At 40.4% G+C, this 17877-nt stretch overlaps 1 protein-coding gene across 4 annotated transcripts in view; it reads right to left on the bottom strand.

Annotated features, from left to right (window-relative positions):
- Positions 1 to 363: 363 nt before the first annotated feature.
- LOC136433344 (cell adhesion molecule-related/down-regulated by oncogenes-like) overlaps positions 364 to 17877 on the bottom strand; it is a 40593-nt gene continuing 23079 nt past the window's right edge. For 3 of the 4 annotated variants that reach the window (XM_066425459.1, XM_066425458.1, XM_066425460.1), the window contains 19 exons: positions 14953 to 15057; positions 12492 to 12785; positions 11991 to 12137; positions 11420 to 11560; positions 11058 to 11220; positions 10492 to 10610; positions 9930 to 10085; positions 9028 to 9138; positions 8378 to 8653; positions 8066 to 8176; positions 7462 to 7548; positions 6514 to 6726; positions 6022 to 6206; positions 5614 to 5839; positions 5168 to 5401; positions 4802 to 4826; positions 4407 to 4575; positions 3622 to 3841; positions 364 to 3202 (listed from right to left, as the gene is read on the bottom strand). In XM_066425459.1, coding sequence (XP_066281556.1) covers positions 3105 to 3202; positions 3622 to 3841; positions 4407 to 4575; positions 4802 to 4826; positions 5168 to 5401; positions 5614 to 5839; positions 6022 to 6206; positions 6514 to 6726; positions 7462 to 7548; positions 8066 to 8176; positions 8378 to 8653; positions 9028 to 9138; positions 9930 to 10085; positions 10492 to 10610; positions 11058 to 11220; positions 11420 to 11560; positions 11991 to 12137; positions 12492 to 12785; positions 14953 to 15046 — 3069 coding nt within the window. In that variant the 5' untranslated portion in view covers positions 15047 to 15057 and the 3' untranslated portion in view covers positions 364 to 3104. The remainder of the gene's footprint in view (positions 3203 to 3621; positions 3842 to 4406; positions 4576 to 4801; positions 4827 to 5167; positions 5402 to 5613; positions 5840 to 6021; positions 6207 to 6513; positions 6727 to 7461; positions 7549 to 8065; positions 8177 to 8377; positions 8654 to 9027; positions 9139 to 9929; positions 10086 to 10491; positions 10611 to 11057; positions 11221 to 11419; positions 11561 to 11990; positions 12138 to 12491; positions 12786 to 14952; positions 15058 to 17877) is intronic. The other variant, XM_066425461.1, reaches the window with a different exon arrangement.

The raw sequence follows: 17877 nt of genomic DNA on the forward strand, positions 1-17877 counted from the left end.
AAATCCTTATTTTTGTAACAAAAGGAAGACAAGGACTTTCTTCAACTGTTGTTTATGCAATCAATTTAACCTATACGATGTCCTATAAGCCCGCATGGGCTGGGCGCCCTACGGCGCATGACACGTAAATAAACTTTTCATTCATTCATTCATACTGTACAAGCATTTTGGGGTGGATTCATATGCTGAACACATGACTTTTACTTCAAATTAGACAAAATGAATCAGGACAATCTGAGTCAAATTGGTGTGGTCTAATAAGCATTGTCTATGGATTGTATCAATCTTTGCATGGGGAAAATATTTGGTTGCTATATATAAGTAAATTGACCAGTAAAAAAAGTCAACACAATACAACAGAAGTCTGTAAGGATCAGTTGGTTTAATACATATCAAAAGGGTAAACAGTATGTCAAATCTCTTCCACATACTTGTTAAGTAATTACACAAGTAAGAACAATTGCATCCCATGCCCGGCAACCTCCCCTCTGCGCAGTGCCAACTGTAAGCATAGTGGTAGATATTGCAAAACCCTGGGGAATATTGGAGTTAAATGACCAACCATTGCACCCTTATCCCATCAGGTTCTGATATAAAGCATTTGACACAGCTCCACTAACAAGCCTGATACATGTATGTGAAAACCTTTCTTTCATCAGCTACATTCCTCTGCATTTACTGGCAAGAAAACAGCCAACAATTTATTATGGCTTTAAGTAAAATCAAGGAGGTTATATAACCTCCTTGGTAAAACGGACCATTTCTTCTATTCCACCAAAGCTAAACAAAATGGCAGTGTTTTCAGTGGAAATGGTGTTCTTCTATTTCAACTATCCGCAGAAATACAGCCACAATAACAAGGCATGGATGGGCATAAAGGATGTGGTGAGGCATTTAACTGTTTTTCAAATAGCTGCTTTTCAGTATGGATAGTTTGTGACAGAAATCAATTTGACTGTATAACATATAAATTCTATTATACCTTTCTGAGTTGCTTAACAAACATACATGGTCACCTGTAGGACCTGGTACACAAGTAATGTTACAGTCATTTTTACAAAGCTCTACCCTGCTTACTGGACATGGTTGGAACTAACACAACCAAACATCATTAGTTGACAGAAAGTGAGTTACACAATATACAGATAGACAGTGCTACATTTCAAACTATTCCAGCGCTCCCCAAAATTTGAGTACATAACCATACCTGCTTTGTCTATCTACTTACATACAGAACCGCCTCTGTTCTTATAAAGTTTAACTACAAGTATATTGCATGCAGTAAAAATAACTTTTTACATCCCTGCAGTGCAGCTCTATCTTCAGCCATTTGCCTCAAATATCACCAGCAAATAATAAACTTTTGCATTTTGCCCCTCATATCTCATTATGGAGTACATGTATTTGACATGAAAATCAATGTTTACGACATTTATACATGCCCAAGGCATATCCACAGCTCTCAAGCACCCATACAATCAACCTTGTTTCTCAAAAATACTCCTGAGAAAAATTTGCACTTCAGATTTCACCCTAACATAACAACCAACCAGAAGCCGTGTAATCAATCATAAGAACACCAATAGTTTATACATATATCGTAAGTACAAACATGTACTGCAGATCAGTATCAACATCACCAACAATCTTGCTGTAGTCTACACTTGCAGCCAATGTGAGTTATGGATATACAATTATGTTATAACTGTTGAGCATTTCTGTGTCCTTGCTTACAGCTAGGCAAAATAAAATCACAGCAGACTATTTGTGTAAAATCACTTCACAATAATCTGTAGCAAAACTACACAGCAAAGGCTGCTTTATTTTGTTGCATCACTGTCTTAATTGGGCTATCAATGTTGTTTAACTTTTTAAGGCTACTCTTCTACTTTCCTGAAGCATGTCTATCAATGTACATTTCTCACCATAGCCAGATACTCTGATATGGCCTAAAATACTGGCTATCAATGTCCTTGTTTCATCAAAGCCTGCTATTCTGATATGGCGTAATGTCATGTCTCTTACTTCATCTCTATTTCTACTCTGTAAGGGGCTGTGTGCATCATTTCTGAGAGTGCCTTAAGTTGGGTACAAATGTAAATCCAGGCTCAACATGTTGATCATGCTTTGTGATAACTCTATCCTTATGTCTCAACCCTGTCTTTCTATTTGAAAACTGCCCAAAACATTGTCTTCAGACCAGCACACAGTTGCTACAGGTGTTTGGGATTTGTCCTTTAGCTCTTAACATGAATAATGTACCAAATGTATAGATCTGGCCTATCCCTTCATGAGACACACAACCCCAACTACTGGTAAACTTTCCTGAGGTTACCTTGTAATCATTGATATGAAGGTATTGTACAACCCACTTTTGGCATGGCTTTTTTTGTGTCAAAAGACTGTCTTGGCCTTACTCACAAGCAAACGAACAATGTCTAATAATCATATGGTTTTGAACCACATTTAAGTTTCCATTGCTCCCCTTAGGGGACATATCATACAAAATTGCACAAGGCATACTTTTTACAATGTTAATTTAAATTGACGTTAGCACAAAGTCTCAGAGAACAACAAAGACTTAGGTACCATCTAAGCTTATACTCCATGTCAGTTACAAAATGTAATATACAAATATACATTAATACAAATATAAACAAGCATAAGTACACACATATGCTCTCACAGGAAGCAGTATTCTGCAGGATCTTTGGGAGACAAGTACAAGGTCCATAGCGCCGAATATCACCACATTATGGGAAATGTCACTGTACAATATCCTTCAGGACCGTCAACATTTGTGCTTCTGGCAAAGTCCACAGTGTCACAAACTCCTGTCCTGGGGGAAATATGGCATCTGGGTTTCACAAGAGTCACATTTTGTGCACGCTGAGAAGAGACCTTACGCCTCAGTGTCGAAGCGATGGTGGTGGGTAGTGGCTCTGGTGAAGTAGTCATTCTAGATACATGTTTCGGGGACTGGTACGAGTATATCTTGTGTAGGCAGTGTCTGCTTGGCATCAGGTTGATTATGTCATGGTTTGAGTTGCCAGCACCAGTTCCCTGTGGCAGGGGCAGTGTGAACTGTCCTCTGTCCACCTGAGCTAGATGTCAGACTCCACGGACGAGTGGGTGTGGAGCTTTCCTGCGTGATGCTGCCTTACACGGTATTCTTTCTCTGGATGTCCTCTACTGCTTACCCCTGAGGCAAGAAAATACACAGCAATATAAGTGAACATCAACATTTATGACTTCCACAAATTGTGTTTAAATATAGAAAATAACATCTGTCACTAGAAGGGCTGTAGCCAGGACTCGTCCCTTGGTCCTAGAACGAAAATTTGCTTGTTCGGACAGACAAAAATTTATACCAATCCGAACTTCATGACATGAAATTTATGAAAATGTATTTTCCAAAGCGTAAAATGATTAAACAATGAAATCTAACAATGTGGGCTCTCAAACAGTGATTCGGATGGAAAAAAAGTTACAGCTAGAGACAGCCCTGGTCACTAGTCAATGTGTGGTGTATTCTAGTTAGACTCTACTAAAATGCTTCTGTGGTTGGTCAACTGTTGACCTCATAGGCAATTTGTTTCTTATTCTAACAGCACTACTGACCTGCATGCCTGTAAGAAGGTTTATAATATGGATATTTGTATGTCATTCGAGGCAGACTGTCACAGTTGTCCTCCTCCTCCCCCACACTGAGTCCACAGTGGCTCTCTGCCGGGAGGGACCACTGACTCCGGTTGTTGTTCTGGTAAAAGGTGCGCGGCGGGGGAACGCTGCAGATGGACCCGTTGTCTCTCTCCACACAGCATTTTTTGTAAGAGGCACACTGAAAAAATACAAGGACACCAAAATAAAGATTGAGAGTGGGCATTAAAACAAGATACAGGTGGTATCAAGCATCATTTCGTTAATCCTTTGTTATACCATAAAACTTGGGGAACGACTCTTATAGGTCTCCACCTTCCCCAGCACAATCATGATGTATTTTGTTAGATTCATAATGTATTTTGTTAGATGTATGTATGTAATGTTTTTATCGGTGCGAAATAAAGAATAGAATAGAAATTACGAATTATCTAATTGCTACTACACTGTTACTATAAATCATCAAATGATAACTTTGACCTACACCTTCAAGTATAATTAATCATAAGCAATTAAACAGGCTTTGTGCTGTAAGCAGGGACATGTGCATTCATCACAACTGTCAACCAATGTCAGAAGTAACACTTTATACACATGTAGTTTCAATTATATCTCCATCACTCTAAACCCTTAAAGTGACCTGTCGCCCTGATTGATTTTACAGAACGAGCACAGCCAGAGTGCATTTGCAGTACTTTCTAAAATAGCCAGGTGGATCAGTTTAGATGTGACCCACATAAACCCACCTGTGATGGACAGTTTGACTCTGTGTCGTCCTTTTCCAGCTTGGCCAGAGAGTGGCTGTACTCCAGGCCGTTCAGTGGGTGGGGGTGGGCCAGGCTGTCCGCCACGCTGCCGCTGTACATGCCCAGGTCACCGTCCATCATAGATTTCTGGTACGACTCCATACATTGCCTGGAAAATACATTCGGGCACTTAAGAAGCATGTCGAGACACTCTGGAACTACTTAAGAGTGCCTCTCTTTCATTCTCTTCTACAATATTGAAGAGTTTGTATGACTTAAACAGGAATAGGCTTAGATCTATCTTACAAGAATATAGTTGATCTGTCATTTCAACAGCCGAAAAAGCGAATTATTTTTTATTTCTTCAATGAACATGAGTAAAATGCAATCCTCACCTTTTGCTGATTTCAAGGTCCATTTCTGCAAAACAAATCAAGACATAAAATTCAGAGTTGAGGATAGAAGTATATACTGGACTTTAACAAAATGAGACTGATGTGTCAAAAAAGTGTTAGTTAAGGCATACTTAAAAGTTACACAAAATAAGGATTTCTGGTTGGTACTTTCTCTCTACATGTATCAGCATTTGCATTACGAATGCTGCTTTTGTCATCACAACAGTGCTACCTGCAAGATTGTAACCTTCTTTTCCTTCATGTGAAATGTTTGCTCCCAGATGTCAATGTTTAATACATAATCAATCCTCTGGATGGGAATGGTTGAATATCCCTGTCTAGATTGCAACTACAAGAAACACTCACTCGTTGGGTGATGGTGAGCCCTCCACATGCACATGGCGATGAAGATGATCAGCACCAGCACCATGACCCCGAGCACAACTCCCAGGATCAGGTACAGCATGTCACTGCTGGCACGAGTACTCAGGACAGGGCTGTTCTTCTCTGGGGCACCGCCGTAGATGTTTACATCGACCGGGCCACCACGGTCCCCCCCATCGTGAACGGGGATGGGGACAGTTCCAAGGGAAGTAATGGCTATACAGAAAGAAAGTTACAGTCATAACCAAATAACAAAGAAGAAGAAAAAACACATTTTCCTTGTCTTTATCTGAAGTACATAAGCGGCGTAGCTTCAGGTCATCCAATCATTCTAGAACCTTTGTTATAGTCCCAGTGTCATGGTCCATCCAGAATGTGTTCATGTTTCAGATTTACCTGAATGTGACAATACTAAATAAGGTACATACGCAGCGTCTCCTTCATCATGACATTGCTGTAGTCGCTGCTGCCGGCCCTGTTGAAGCACTGCATCTTGATGTCGTACATCACCTCGGGCTGCAGGCCTTCCAGGCGGAAGTTGCGCACACCGACACCGTTCACAACACTCTGCACAAAGTCCTTCTCATTGTCGCTGTCCGTCTCGCGGTGGTAGATGTAAAACCCATCGATGGGCACGTTGTCAATGGCCATGTACTGTTGGGATGGAGTAAGAAGACAGTGACTATTATGACCCAAGATTTAGACTTTACTCATCATGCAATGCTAGGTAATCAAGATTTCATAATTAAGTAAAGGGATCTTCTACCTAAAGCTAATACTGTGCATGTATAGTTAACTACTGAACAAATGAGTGTATACATGTATTTCATACATACCTTCCATCTGACAGAAATGGTGGTGGGACTGACAGCGAGTATCTCCGTTATGTGTGGCCCAACCACAGGCCTGCTCACATGACCTTTGACCACCTGACCTTCAACAGAGTACTGGCTGGACTGCTGGCTCTGGCGACTCTCCCCGAGCCCGTTAATAGCGATGACTCGAAATCTGTAGGTCTGGCCTGGAAATTATGCACAGTATCACAAATGTCAGGAAGATGTGACATGTCTGCTCTGTAGCATCTTAACCTTACAACTGAAGTCTCACATAAACAAAGTCAAAGCACCAAACAATGATTTGAAACACAAGATATATCATCTCACAGGGTCAGATCATCAAGCTTGCTTCAGTACTTTATAGGAGCAGATAGTTTATTTACTAAGATCTTATTGCAATGTTTTGATGTTAAATCCTACCATACACTCATCATTAAGGTTTTAAGTACAAGTGTACACAGTCAAGTTTATCCAGTCAACTGTCATCCTTACCTGGCTGTAGGGTCTTGACTTGGTAGGACAGTGTTGTGGGAGGGATCTTGTCTGATGCTGTCCGCCAGCGTTCCTTGCTCCCATCTGTTATCTTCTTGTACTGCACCTTGAAGGCTGTGATTGGAGACCCTCCATTTGAGCGAGGTACCCAGGAGACGTACACAGATGTGTCAGATGCCCGACTGATCCGTGGCTTACTTGGTGCCTCAGGAACTGGTGAGAAAACAGAAACCGACATACTCTATAAAGCTGAAACATCTGCCAGACAAATATCAGTGCTACTGGGCAAATGAAGGGTGGATCATCCTTTCCGTCACAGTTACTGGTGATCTGTTTCATATTTTCTTAACATTGTTAGGGATATAACGTTACATAGCTGTTACACTTTCATGTGGGCAAGACATCGTCGCAAAATTACTCAATGGACAGATACAATTAATCAGTCAGAAACAAGGGCTGACCACACAAGGGTTAAAGGACACAACATTTCCAAACCTGGTTCTGACAAGCAGGAAGCATGAGAGATAAAGAGAAAGAGTAACAGAGTTAGTATGCTCAACTACCGAGACAACTACAGAGCATTATGGAAAGTGCACAGGGATGTACACACTGAATCTACAGAATCTTTGAGCGGGAAAATATGTTTTGAACAATCAAAATGCTTTGACATGCATATAACAGCTTTCCTTTTGCACAAATGAAATGATATGCAGTTTCTACTTCAGGCTTTAAATGTACAGAGCATCAAATTTTCAAGTTAATCCTTGTCTCAGGTTTCACTCCTTCATTTGAAGAACACAATAGTACTTGTTAGTTAAGAAATATCATATTTTCTTGTAAATATTTTTGAGCAATATAGATGATGACAGTGGATGTTGCTGAATGTTGATATGAATAATGGAATGCAATGAAGTCTGAAACTTGCCATGGTTAACCCAATGTACATACCAGACTGTGAAGAAGGGCCTATAGGGGTTCTTGGCCCATTAACTTGTGCTGAACTTCCACTGTTCTGGCTACCACGTTCTTTTTCTCCTGTGAGGATAGTTCAAACACCACAACTAGGGGTTAACATGGACGCCACATGTATCACAAACAACACTTAAAACAGTTCAAACAACACAACCAATTTCACAACAACAACACCACCACCACCACAAGGACATTCATGAAAGAGTAACTACTGAGAGCATCAACATAACACAAAACAGAACACACATCATGCTACTACAGAGGTTCCTATGTCTGAAGTAACAAGGGACAGAAACTTGAACATTAAAATTCAGTTGGGTTATAGAGGACTGTCCATTTAATCGACCTATCTCTGTCAAGATGTTTTTATGAGTCATCCACATTCCGAATCACACTGTTTGGTGAGCTCCACAACTGATGACTCAACAGAACAGTGGTTATTCTGTGGTACGATTTTGTGGTAGCTTGGTCAACCTTGTCGATTATCAGTACATTTTATTCATAATCCACCAAACCTGAGTAAAATCTCCTGGATGTATGTTCTGTGTTCAACAAGACTAACAGAGAGCCCAGTACAAACCTTGGACTTGTTTCTGTAGCCACATGTTCCTCTCCATGATATTCTGTCCTCGGCGATGGTGAAAGTCTCCTGACTTGACAACTGCCAAAGTCATTGGAGTAGTCGGCACCACTGAAAGACACAAGTCAGGAGGCACATAAGTTTCATTTCCAGCTGAACATGCCTGCTCTGGTGGCAAATGTAACAGAAAAATAAGACATCTAATATAAAATGTCAGTGCAGTTAGAGATATCAATTTTATTACAACAACCCAAGATATGTTTGTTACGTGAAAATCAGACTTAACAATGATGCTCTTTAAACTTCACTTACAGACAGTTAGAGAGGCTGCAACCCATGACTTTCCCACAGAGTTCCTGCCCACACACTTGTAATGCCCTTCATTCTCCCTGGACACACGGATGATGCTCAGAGTGCCATCTTCAACAACGATGTGTTCTCCATCTGCTGTGACAGGTTTGCCATTGTGTTCCCACTGGACGTCGGGCGCAGGACTGCCTGATATCTTGCAGGCAAACACGGCAACCTCTCCAGCCTCGATGGCCACGTCAGATGGGCTGGTTTCCACTGTGGGGAACCCCTTCGGCACTGCAAGCAACAAAATGAAACGTTGTCAACATCATACCTCCTCTTCTATCAGACTTGACTGATCCTGGAGTGTTGAGTGGTGTACCTTTTACTATGTTCTATCATTGGAGATGGGTTACTGCAAAACCATTTAGAAAATAAATCACAATCATCATCATGATGCTAGGGTGTCTTCACTCCTAACAAGCAACCCCTTTCTTGTTTAACTCCTTGATAGTCTTTTCGTAGAAAATACACACATGAGTATTTGCCAAGGATATTCTCATCTTAAGATCCATGAAATCAAGGAACACATTCACTGGCTGGGCAATTGGTCATAAGCAGGAAACAGAACAGGAAACAAAGACAAATCAGTAACATGAATGGGCACTGACCTTCCACCTTCAGCCAGGCCTGTGCCATGACGGTGTTGAGTGTGTTGCTGGCCACACACTGGTACATGCCTGCGTCTGTCGGCTGGATCTCATGGAGAACAAGGTCAGAGTCTGGGGACACACAAGTTTACAATCCTGGTCAGAGAATATTTCAAGCAGAAATATCAAGAAAAAAAAACAACTTACCAATATCTAAGTAAAATTACAGCACACTGTTGAACAACAGCATTGCTGTATCTACTCTAGTTTAGTCACTCCTGTTTGCCTTAGGCTTTACCTCCATCAGCTCAGCTGACTGCACTATTTATATACTCATGTCTCGCCTGTTACTGTATCACCTTCTTACTATTTACTCAGCCTAGTGTAGCATTACAACACCCCAAAGAAGGTTAATCTGCACAAGGACAAGTTGCCATCAATTAGAAGAAGGTATTGTGTATTTATTGATCTACCTTTGGTTAACCTGAAAAAAATATCAAACAAGCCACTCAAACTCAAATGAATCAAGACCACTTGCCATGAAGCAGGTTCTGAGTGTTGTGCACATGTTTGTGATACCAAGATAACAAAAATACATGTAGCCATCAATCAATTAATGTTTGTAATTTCTAATTTAGTGAGCCAATCTTAGCCCAGGGTAGAAGTGATGAATATGTGTGCCCTTTCTGTAAGCCTAGTATCCTAACCTATTATAGCTCCCGGGGCTATTTACAGAGAGGAGACTCAGGAGCTATAATAGGTTTGGATACCATGCTACCTTTCTGTATCTTCCTTTAAAATTAGTTATGATTTTTGTACAACGTTCTTGGTAGGCCTTAGAAGTTACAGTGTCTTGAATAATCTGCAGTTTGTCATTTCCCATCTTAAAGCCTATGGCCTTGTCCAAACTGTATAACAAATACCTTGTTGTAAGTGCCTTTCATCGAGAACCACAGGTTTTATGTTGTGTAGCCAGTGGACATCAGGTGTAGGTGAGCCAGTTGTTCTACACGTCAGACTGACATTCAACCCAGCAGTGGTGACAGTGTCTTCTGGACCTTGGGTTATACTACTTGAGTCTGTAAAGGAAACACTTGCATGTTATACTGTGTTACATGTCCTTTTTGAGATTCACAGAATTATAATGGACTCATTAACACATAGGGATGCTTTCTGGCTACAAATGAATTTTTAAAAAACATTATCTAACCAGCCAGGCAACCAACCATACACACAAAACACTAGTGTGGCACTGATAAGCCTCATAATATAGTACATGTATATGGTTATTTAAAGTTATCAAGAAATGTAGTAATTTTACCAAATTCTTATATAATCTAAATGTACTGTAATATCATTGGTGTTCGTACTTGAAATGTAAGTATATTATGTCTCATTTATTGCAGTAGAGCTGGTGAATATTGAAAACAAGGAGCATTGTGAGTCAAAAAGAGTGGTCAATTTCAAGAAATAGTTCAAATTTACCTGTCACAGTAAGGATGTAGTTTACTTTGACTCTGGCATTTTTGCCATTTTCTGCTGAACATGTATAGATGCCTGCATCAACAGGTTGCACATCTGTCAGAAATAAGTTATCCAGGACCCTGGAGTGGGAAAAGTACAAGTTGTTGGTATTGTCACAATTATATGTTGTTGATCATGATTCTGATGTGCTCATACAATGTAAATGATCCTTCATGAATCATGAAGGATCATTTACATTGTATGAGCATATCAAGGTTAAATGCAATCAATGAGTTGCTGCAATTATAATGGTGTATGAAATGCAGTGTCTTCATTTACTAACACATAAATCATTTACTGTAACTTTCCTTGTAGCCAATGGTACACCTGCACATAGTTCTGAAAACTGATTTAATAAAACAGCAGTTAAACTCCTCACGTATTGATTGATTGAAAGAGAATCATCTGGGTCATGGTAAATGTCAGTAAACAAATGCAGGTAATCTAATAAGCTTTCATTTATTATTAGGTAAGCTTGTCATTGATCATGACCTTCCCTCTACAACAATGTAGGAGGCATCACCAACCGTTTTGCTCTGTCGAGCCGCCCATGGTCCCATCTCCATGTAACCGACGGTGTGGGGTATCCTGAAGCCACACACTCAAGTAGCACCTCGGACCCTCTTTGCACTGTTATTGTCTTGTGAGAAGGTGGGTACACAATTTGTGCTGGCTGCTTTCTTCTTGGCTCTGAAATACAAATCATTTGTACACTTTCCATTAGAGGCTCTACACAGTCTGCATCTGGGTGCTTTCCAATGTCCTGCTGATAACAAATGACATATCTGCCATACTGCATATAACAAAAAGTCACTCCTAACAGATTCTACCGGGTAAGAATGGCAAGCCTAAATCATGTAAATTCACAACAGCATGTTGGGAAACTTACCGTCAATCTTTACTTTAGAGGTGTTGGTGACCCTTTGATGTAATGTTACCGGGTTGACTGCTGCACATTTGTAGAGGCCCCAGTCATCGAGTGTAATATTGGCTATCTGCAGGTTCCCTGACGGTGTTATCAGTATCCGTTCTGAAACAAGGCACATAAACTGTCAGAGGTGTAAAGCTACATTTTTGGTGGACAAATGCAGACAGAGTTGTTATGTTCTTGTATCCATCTCCAGTCTTTATTTTCATGTTGTTACTATGTATAGGGCTGTACTGTAAGATCAACATATTTCAGGGGCACATGTATATGCTTTGTCCATGTATTTCTGCAATGTTGATTTTAATGAATAAAGATTGAAAGATGGTTCTGACTCATCTGAGGGATTATCTCAACTTGCTTTACAAATTCATGGCTATAGCCTCATATTCCAATTTTTTTCTGCTCCAGTTTAAACTTCTGCTTGTATCATTGCTGGATAAAATATAAGACTAACACACACTTTATATAGAAAGCAAGATGTAACAAACTTCCTTGGTAAAATAAAGGCATGAGAGCTGCACAGTAGTCCTACCTGTACTGTTTCTTATCCATTTGCCCTCATGTCTATACTGGACCCTAGCAGCTGGCTTACTGGCAGGAGGGACACAAGGAATTATTGCAGTGTTGCCCTGTAAAACTTTGACTTTTTGAGGAACATCTGTCTTGAACTTGCCAATTTCTGAAAGAAAGAAAAGAGGCAGTTAAAATGTGATATACAGAAGATATAACAGCCCATTTCACATTTACATTCAATCAAAGCTCGCAGAGAGTTCAAGTAAAGAATGAAGTCCAAAATTAAGTGTACAGATTTTGGCCACAATGATCTAGGGTAACAAGCAAACATGCAAATTGTACAGTTTTATCAACTGTTTTTTACTGATGCAACTTGGGTTACTTGACCTCTTGACTTATAAGGATTCAACTTAAATGCCATTAAAAAAACCCACAATATAACAAAATAGAAATACTTGTCAGGAGCAACATGTACACAATTATAATGTTCTGTTATGGATTTTAAAGACTTTCTCCTTACCTGCCAAGTGTAAGTATGCTGGTGGGCTGATAATAGACCCTGCCTCTGAAGTGACTGCACATTGGTACATCCCCACATGACGGTCGCTCTTACTTCTCTGGAACCTTTCTATAACAAGTTTCTTTCCAGTTTTTCGGACAAAGACTCCAGGTACTGGGTGAGAGCTGAGAGGCTGACCGTTGTAGTACCAGGACAGTTTTGCACCACGAGGACTACCTGAGCAGCGCAATTTTACTTTGCTCCCAGGTTCTTGTGTGGTTGTTTTAGGTTCAACATTGAACTTTGGTGGTGATTCTGAAAAAAAAATCAAAGGAGAAATTAATATACTGGAGCAATGGCCTAGTGGGTAGAGTGTTCACCTTGCACACGGTAGGTCGTGGGTTCGATCCCTGGCCGGGCCATACCAAAGACTTTAAAAATAGTACATACTGCTTTCTCTGCTAACACTCACAGCGTTCGAAATACCCGTCTGCAATCTGCAAATTGCATAAAGATTTTCAAGATTGCAGAAGAAAAATTAAACAATCTGCAATTTTGCAGAAGAAAAAAAATCAGACTCCGGATTCAATGGCTCTCAATTCAGGACATTATATAGACTTACTAGTACTAAGCAAACTAGCGGCGCTGTAAATAAACTGAAGCCCACAGTGCCGCGCGAGATGGCGGCGTTTCGGTGCGTTCCGACTGCCTGGTGCTACTTGAGGTCAGTTTTTTTCGGGGGGTTTCGACACTTTCCGTGATAACTTCGGGGACAAATCGTGTGAGAAAATGTCAAATTCGTGCATTTCCGTCAACCCTCGCTAATCTCCGCGGTCACGATCTCGGGGTCGGCAAAAGTCGGGAAAACAATTCCCGGATGTTTCCAGCGTAAACATGTATGTCGCAAGCTGCAATTTCTTCAGAGCCGGAACTCGGGGCATGGGCGCGATGACAGAAGGAACGAAACGGTGGCCACTACATTAGCCCGTGGTCCTTGAAGCCCAGATGGCAGTGATGAAGTTGAGAACTACTCGGATAGACATTGAGCACCGCCTTGTGTGGAAAAGGCGGAACATTTTCTCCTGTGCCGACACAGTGGGGAGGGGGGCACCCAAGTGAAAAACTAACATCGCAGGGCCGTCTCTGGAGTCTCCCCGAATGTCCGAAGTCGGAGTCCGATGTTTGAAACTGATAGCAATGTTTCAGATTTATACAAAAAACTACACAGAGGCCAAGGTTTGCGTACAGGCGTTTTATTTTGAATTTCACATTTTTTTCTCCGTTTTCGTCATGTTTTCTATGGGCCGTGGCTGTGTCACAGGTCGTGCGATCTTATTTATTAATCATAATACGCATCAGAACACGTATTTCTCGCAAGGATATAATTCCCTTGTCCTCCTTATCAGGCAGGCTGTTGAATTCGTTTTTAATTTTGATACACATACCGAAATGATCAATGAATATTTGATTTGATTGATATTGAATAAATATACTTTTGCTGTTACAATTTTCGCTATTAATTTGAATATTTTTCACACACATGCATGTTATTCCTCTTAAAAACTTTGCTAGTGATAATCAAAGATAGAGGGCGAGAATAATGAATTACAGCAATGTTGCAAAGCTCTAGATATAATGTAAGTAAGTAGGCATTATTAAGTTGAGAAGGTTGTAGTATGGAGGCATGTGTATTTGCAGAAAATATTTTCAAATTGCAGAAAAAAATTTTGACATTCTGCAATATTGCAGAAGACTGAAAAAAAGTATTTCTACCACTGCACTCAGCATTTGGAATAAGAGTATGGAGTTGGAAAAAAAGTTAAACACACATCACTACCAGCGGACTAGCCCACTGCTGTAGTGACTTGCACAAATGTGTGGCCCAAGGGCTACAAAAATGGAGATGGGCGCCACCCCTATGTGTCTTATCAAGACGGTAGGGATATTTCTTAATACTGGAGGAGAAATATTTTCTGTTGTTTACAAACAGAATTCTGTGACAGAAGGACTGATTATGGAGTAACGGATGGTGTTTTTTTTGCAGTGGGCCATCCATGAAATTCACTGAAATCCCTTGAAACACAAGGACTGGAGTGAATGTGTCAACTTGGGACTGTTCTCCTAAAAATATGATACATGTATTCAAGATGTATCAGTTTACAAACATATTGTCACACTTGAATGATCCTCTTCATCTACAGTTACAGCACTTCCTAAACCTCACAGCGTAAACTATTGCAGGGAAATGCCACATAGAAGAACTACACTCCAAAATTGGCAGAGGTATGTGGTCTCCCAACTATAGCTAGATATTGTTTTCGAGTAAGTGTGCCCACAACCAAAATGTCAGCAGATTCAACGAGCCAAATTCTACTACACAGATGCAAGTGGATCTGATTCTAAATTGCACACAATGTTGGAGGGACATAGCAGTTTCCTAAACTGGAAATAAAGTTGTGATTATTTCACTAGAGTGCCTTACCTTCTGCAATGATTTGAAGGGCAGATATCAACAGAATAGTCAGTAAGGACCACCTGTGGGGGACCCAGTCATCGGTAGCTCTTCCCATTGCCATTAGCACAGCTCCTGTACAAAAACAATAGCATGTTTGTCAAGTTTACCCAGAAATCAATACATTCACACAGCTGCATGTATTTCTCCAACGAAAACTGCAGCACAATGAACAAATGGATACAAACGTGATGTTGTTCATATCCATAGTCTGTGTGGGTCCCTTTGTCCCACCTATATAAACATGGGCCAAAGATTAATTACTGAGTATAAAAACAAATTAAGACTAATATTTTGTACCAGGAATTGCAATTAAACATCAATTTTAGAACACCAGTTCCCACTGTATGTGCATGTAGGGAAGGGTTGATTTTGAAGTCAGGAATTACAGAACATTATTTCTTTGTGAAAACCCCAAAACTTAATTTACAAGTGTAAGAAAATGGCATTACTGTGACCTATAAATCAGTATGAAAATGGCCTGTCAAAATGGGGGAAACTTGAGACACACCAGCTCACTTGAGATGCCAGTCTGGAAACAGGCTCTTGAAACAGTCTGCTGCACATTTCTCCATAAGGAACATGTAATCAGCTATGCAGACTACACACACATAAGAGCCACGTTATCCTGACACAAGTCAAAAGTGCTGGTGTGTTCTTTCTGCTATATGTGGTGTGACGATCAACGGTAAACTGGAATTTACTTCAGGCTGAGCAATCCCAGCGGCCCCAAATTTGATACTCCCCTGTTTGATAATGTTGCTGTAATCCTTCAAAATTATTGCAAGGTGTGATTTGACAAAACTTTCCTGGCAACAAAGGCTTGTTCAAAATACATGGGTAACACAGGTATATATCAGGAGTTGCAAACTTTGCTTTCAACCTGCCTTGAGTGTCACTGGTAATATGAATTGATACTGATAGAAGTGACTTTTGGAAAGTAATATTGATCATGCCAGGTATCCCGGTGTTTACTATAAACTAACACTGTGTGCAAAATAAGTCGATACTCAATTACACTAGCACTCATGCGACTTGACTTTTCATTTCTGTGAAAGTGATTTGACACCACAAAAACAAAGAAGTGCTGTGAGAAATGGAGATCAGTATACCAGTATGACATGTATGACAGGCTAACAAACAGACATGAAAAGGGCTTTGTCTATTACCGGTATTGTTGAGCATTACATAGAAAAGCCCTGGATGAGTTTCCAAGCTCCAAGTAATAAGAAGTTTTACAAGACTTGGCCGGTTGGCCCTATAGAATGTTATGCATACATGGATGGTTAAGAATCTAGACCTATAGATTTCACTCATTGAAAATCCTCTTGAGTCTGAACTAAGATCTTTCTCCAAATTTACTTGCTTCTTTCTTTCTTTGACCAAGACCTACCTGCATACAAAGTATCATTAAAATCCATTCCTGTAGAGTCCTGTTTACAGGCAAACTAACCAACCAATGCAAAACCATAACCACCTTGCTGGAAGTAATAAAGCAAAACAACACGGCACACAGTTCTCAGCCATGCAGATCGTCTTAAGATGGGTTCTTCTGGTGGAAGAATTCTATTCATTCGCTCTTGCAGTTGCACATACACAGGTAGGAAATGTGATATGGAGGGAAGAGGCAATAGTTCTCCAGACTGAACTTTTCAGAATCATTCTAAATCGAACACCGCACAGTTTGTCTCCATCTTCTCCATATCACACAGTGGTATATTTCAGATTTCCACCTCTGTGCCTGGGCAGCAGAGCCGACCTTGCTGTTTCCTGAGTAATGGCAGTCCGTAGACTAACTGACAGGCACCTGGTTCTCCAAGGGCTCCTGACATTCCATGTGCAACCCCTGTGGCAGTGACCTCCCTTGTTTTGATCAACAGGACCTTATTAACAGAACCTTCAAGCTGAGAGGAAATTCCTCTTGTCTTGAGTCTGAAGATTTCAGTTTTAACCAATTACAATATGCTGTTTTTCTCCTGCAGCCCACATTAATCCCATTTATTCAAGGTCCTTCTTTCCATCTGGTGATTGTTCATACAAGTGCAAATGCTACATGTCTGGCGTTAAGACCGCGGTAGTTAGTGATAGTGCCTCTCGGATGAAGTGCGATATGTTTAATTTTAGTCATGTTTTAACTAAGTTGTTGTGTAGTATTGTGCGATATGACTGAGTACGTTAAGCTATTGCTTATGTAATTGTATAATTGTATAGGTTTAAATGTTTGTTATACCTGATGTAAATATTTCTGTGGGGTGGGGGCTAGAAAAGGCATCATGCCTGTTCTCTCACCCCTTCCACATCTGTGGTAAATTTTAATAAACAAATAAACAAATAAACAAACAATTAACTTTGTACTACAAGTATGATATAGTAGGTTCTTAACTTAATATCATACCAAAGTGGAATATTACCTTGGCAAGTTATGAAGATATGCAGAAAATCAGCTTTTAAGGTCAGCCCAGATAGGCTGAGCAGTTAAACTTGAAGACAGAGGTTCAGATGCAGAACAATCAAAGCAGTCTCTGCTGTTAACTTGACAGTTTTCTTGTACCCTAATACAGTATATACCCAATGGCCATCAGCTGTTTTTTTGTGGCTGGAGTTCTCACACTATCTCACACATCTCCCAAATAGTTGGATCAAACTGTAATCCCTTTGACTCTTTGCTGTCTGTTCTTTTCCTTTGATCATGATGATTCCGAACCAGTTTAACATTGAAATACAACCTGCATTTCCCCCCTTAAGGCCCAAGACGGAAACATTCTTCCACCAATTTTCCACCAACGGTTTGACAAAAAACATACCGCAACCACAGCCAGAGAAAGTGTGTGTGATATGCATGGTGTATCAATGTCAAGTTTAAACAGAAATGTAAAGTTGCCACCACAGTGCCCT

This window comes from Branchiostoma lanceolatum, chromosome 4 (genome assembly GCF_035083965.1).
Source record: "Branchiostoma lanceolatum isolate klBraLanc5 chromosome 4, klBraLanc5.hap2, whole genome shotgun sequence".
Classification (NCBI taxonomy): Eukaryota; Metazoa; Chordata; class Leptocardii; order Amphioxiformes; family Branchiostomatidae; genus Branchiostoma; species Branchiostoma lanceolatum.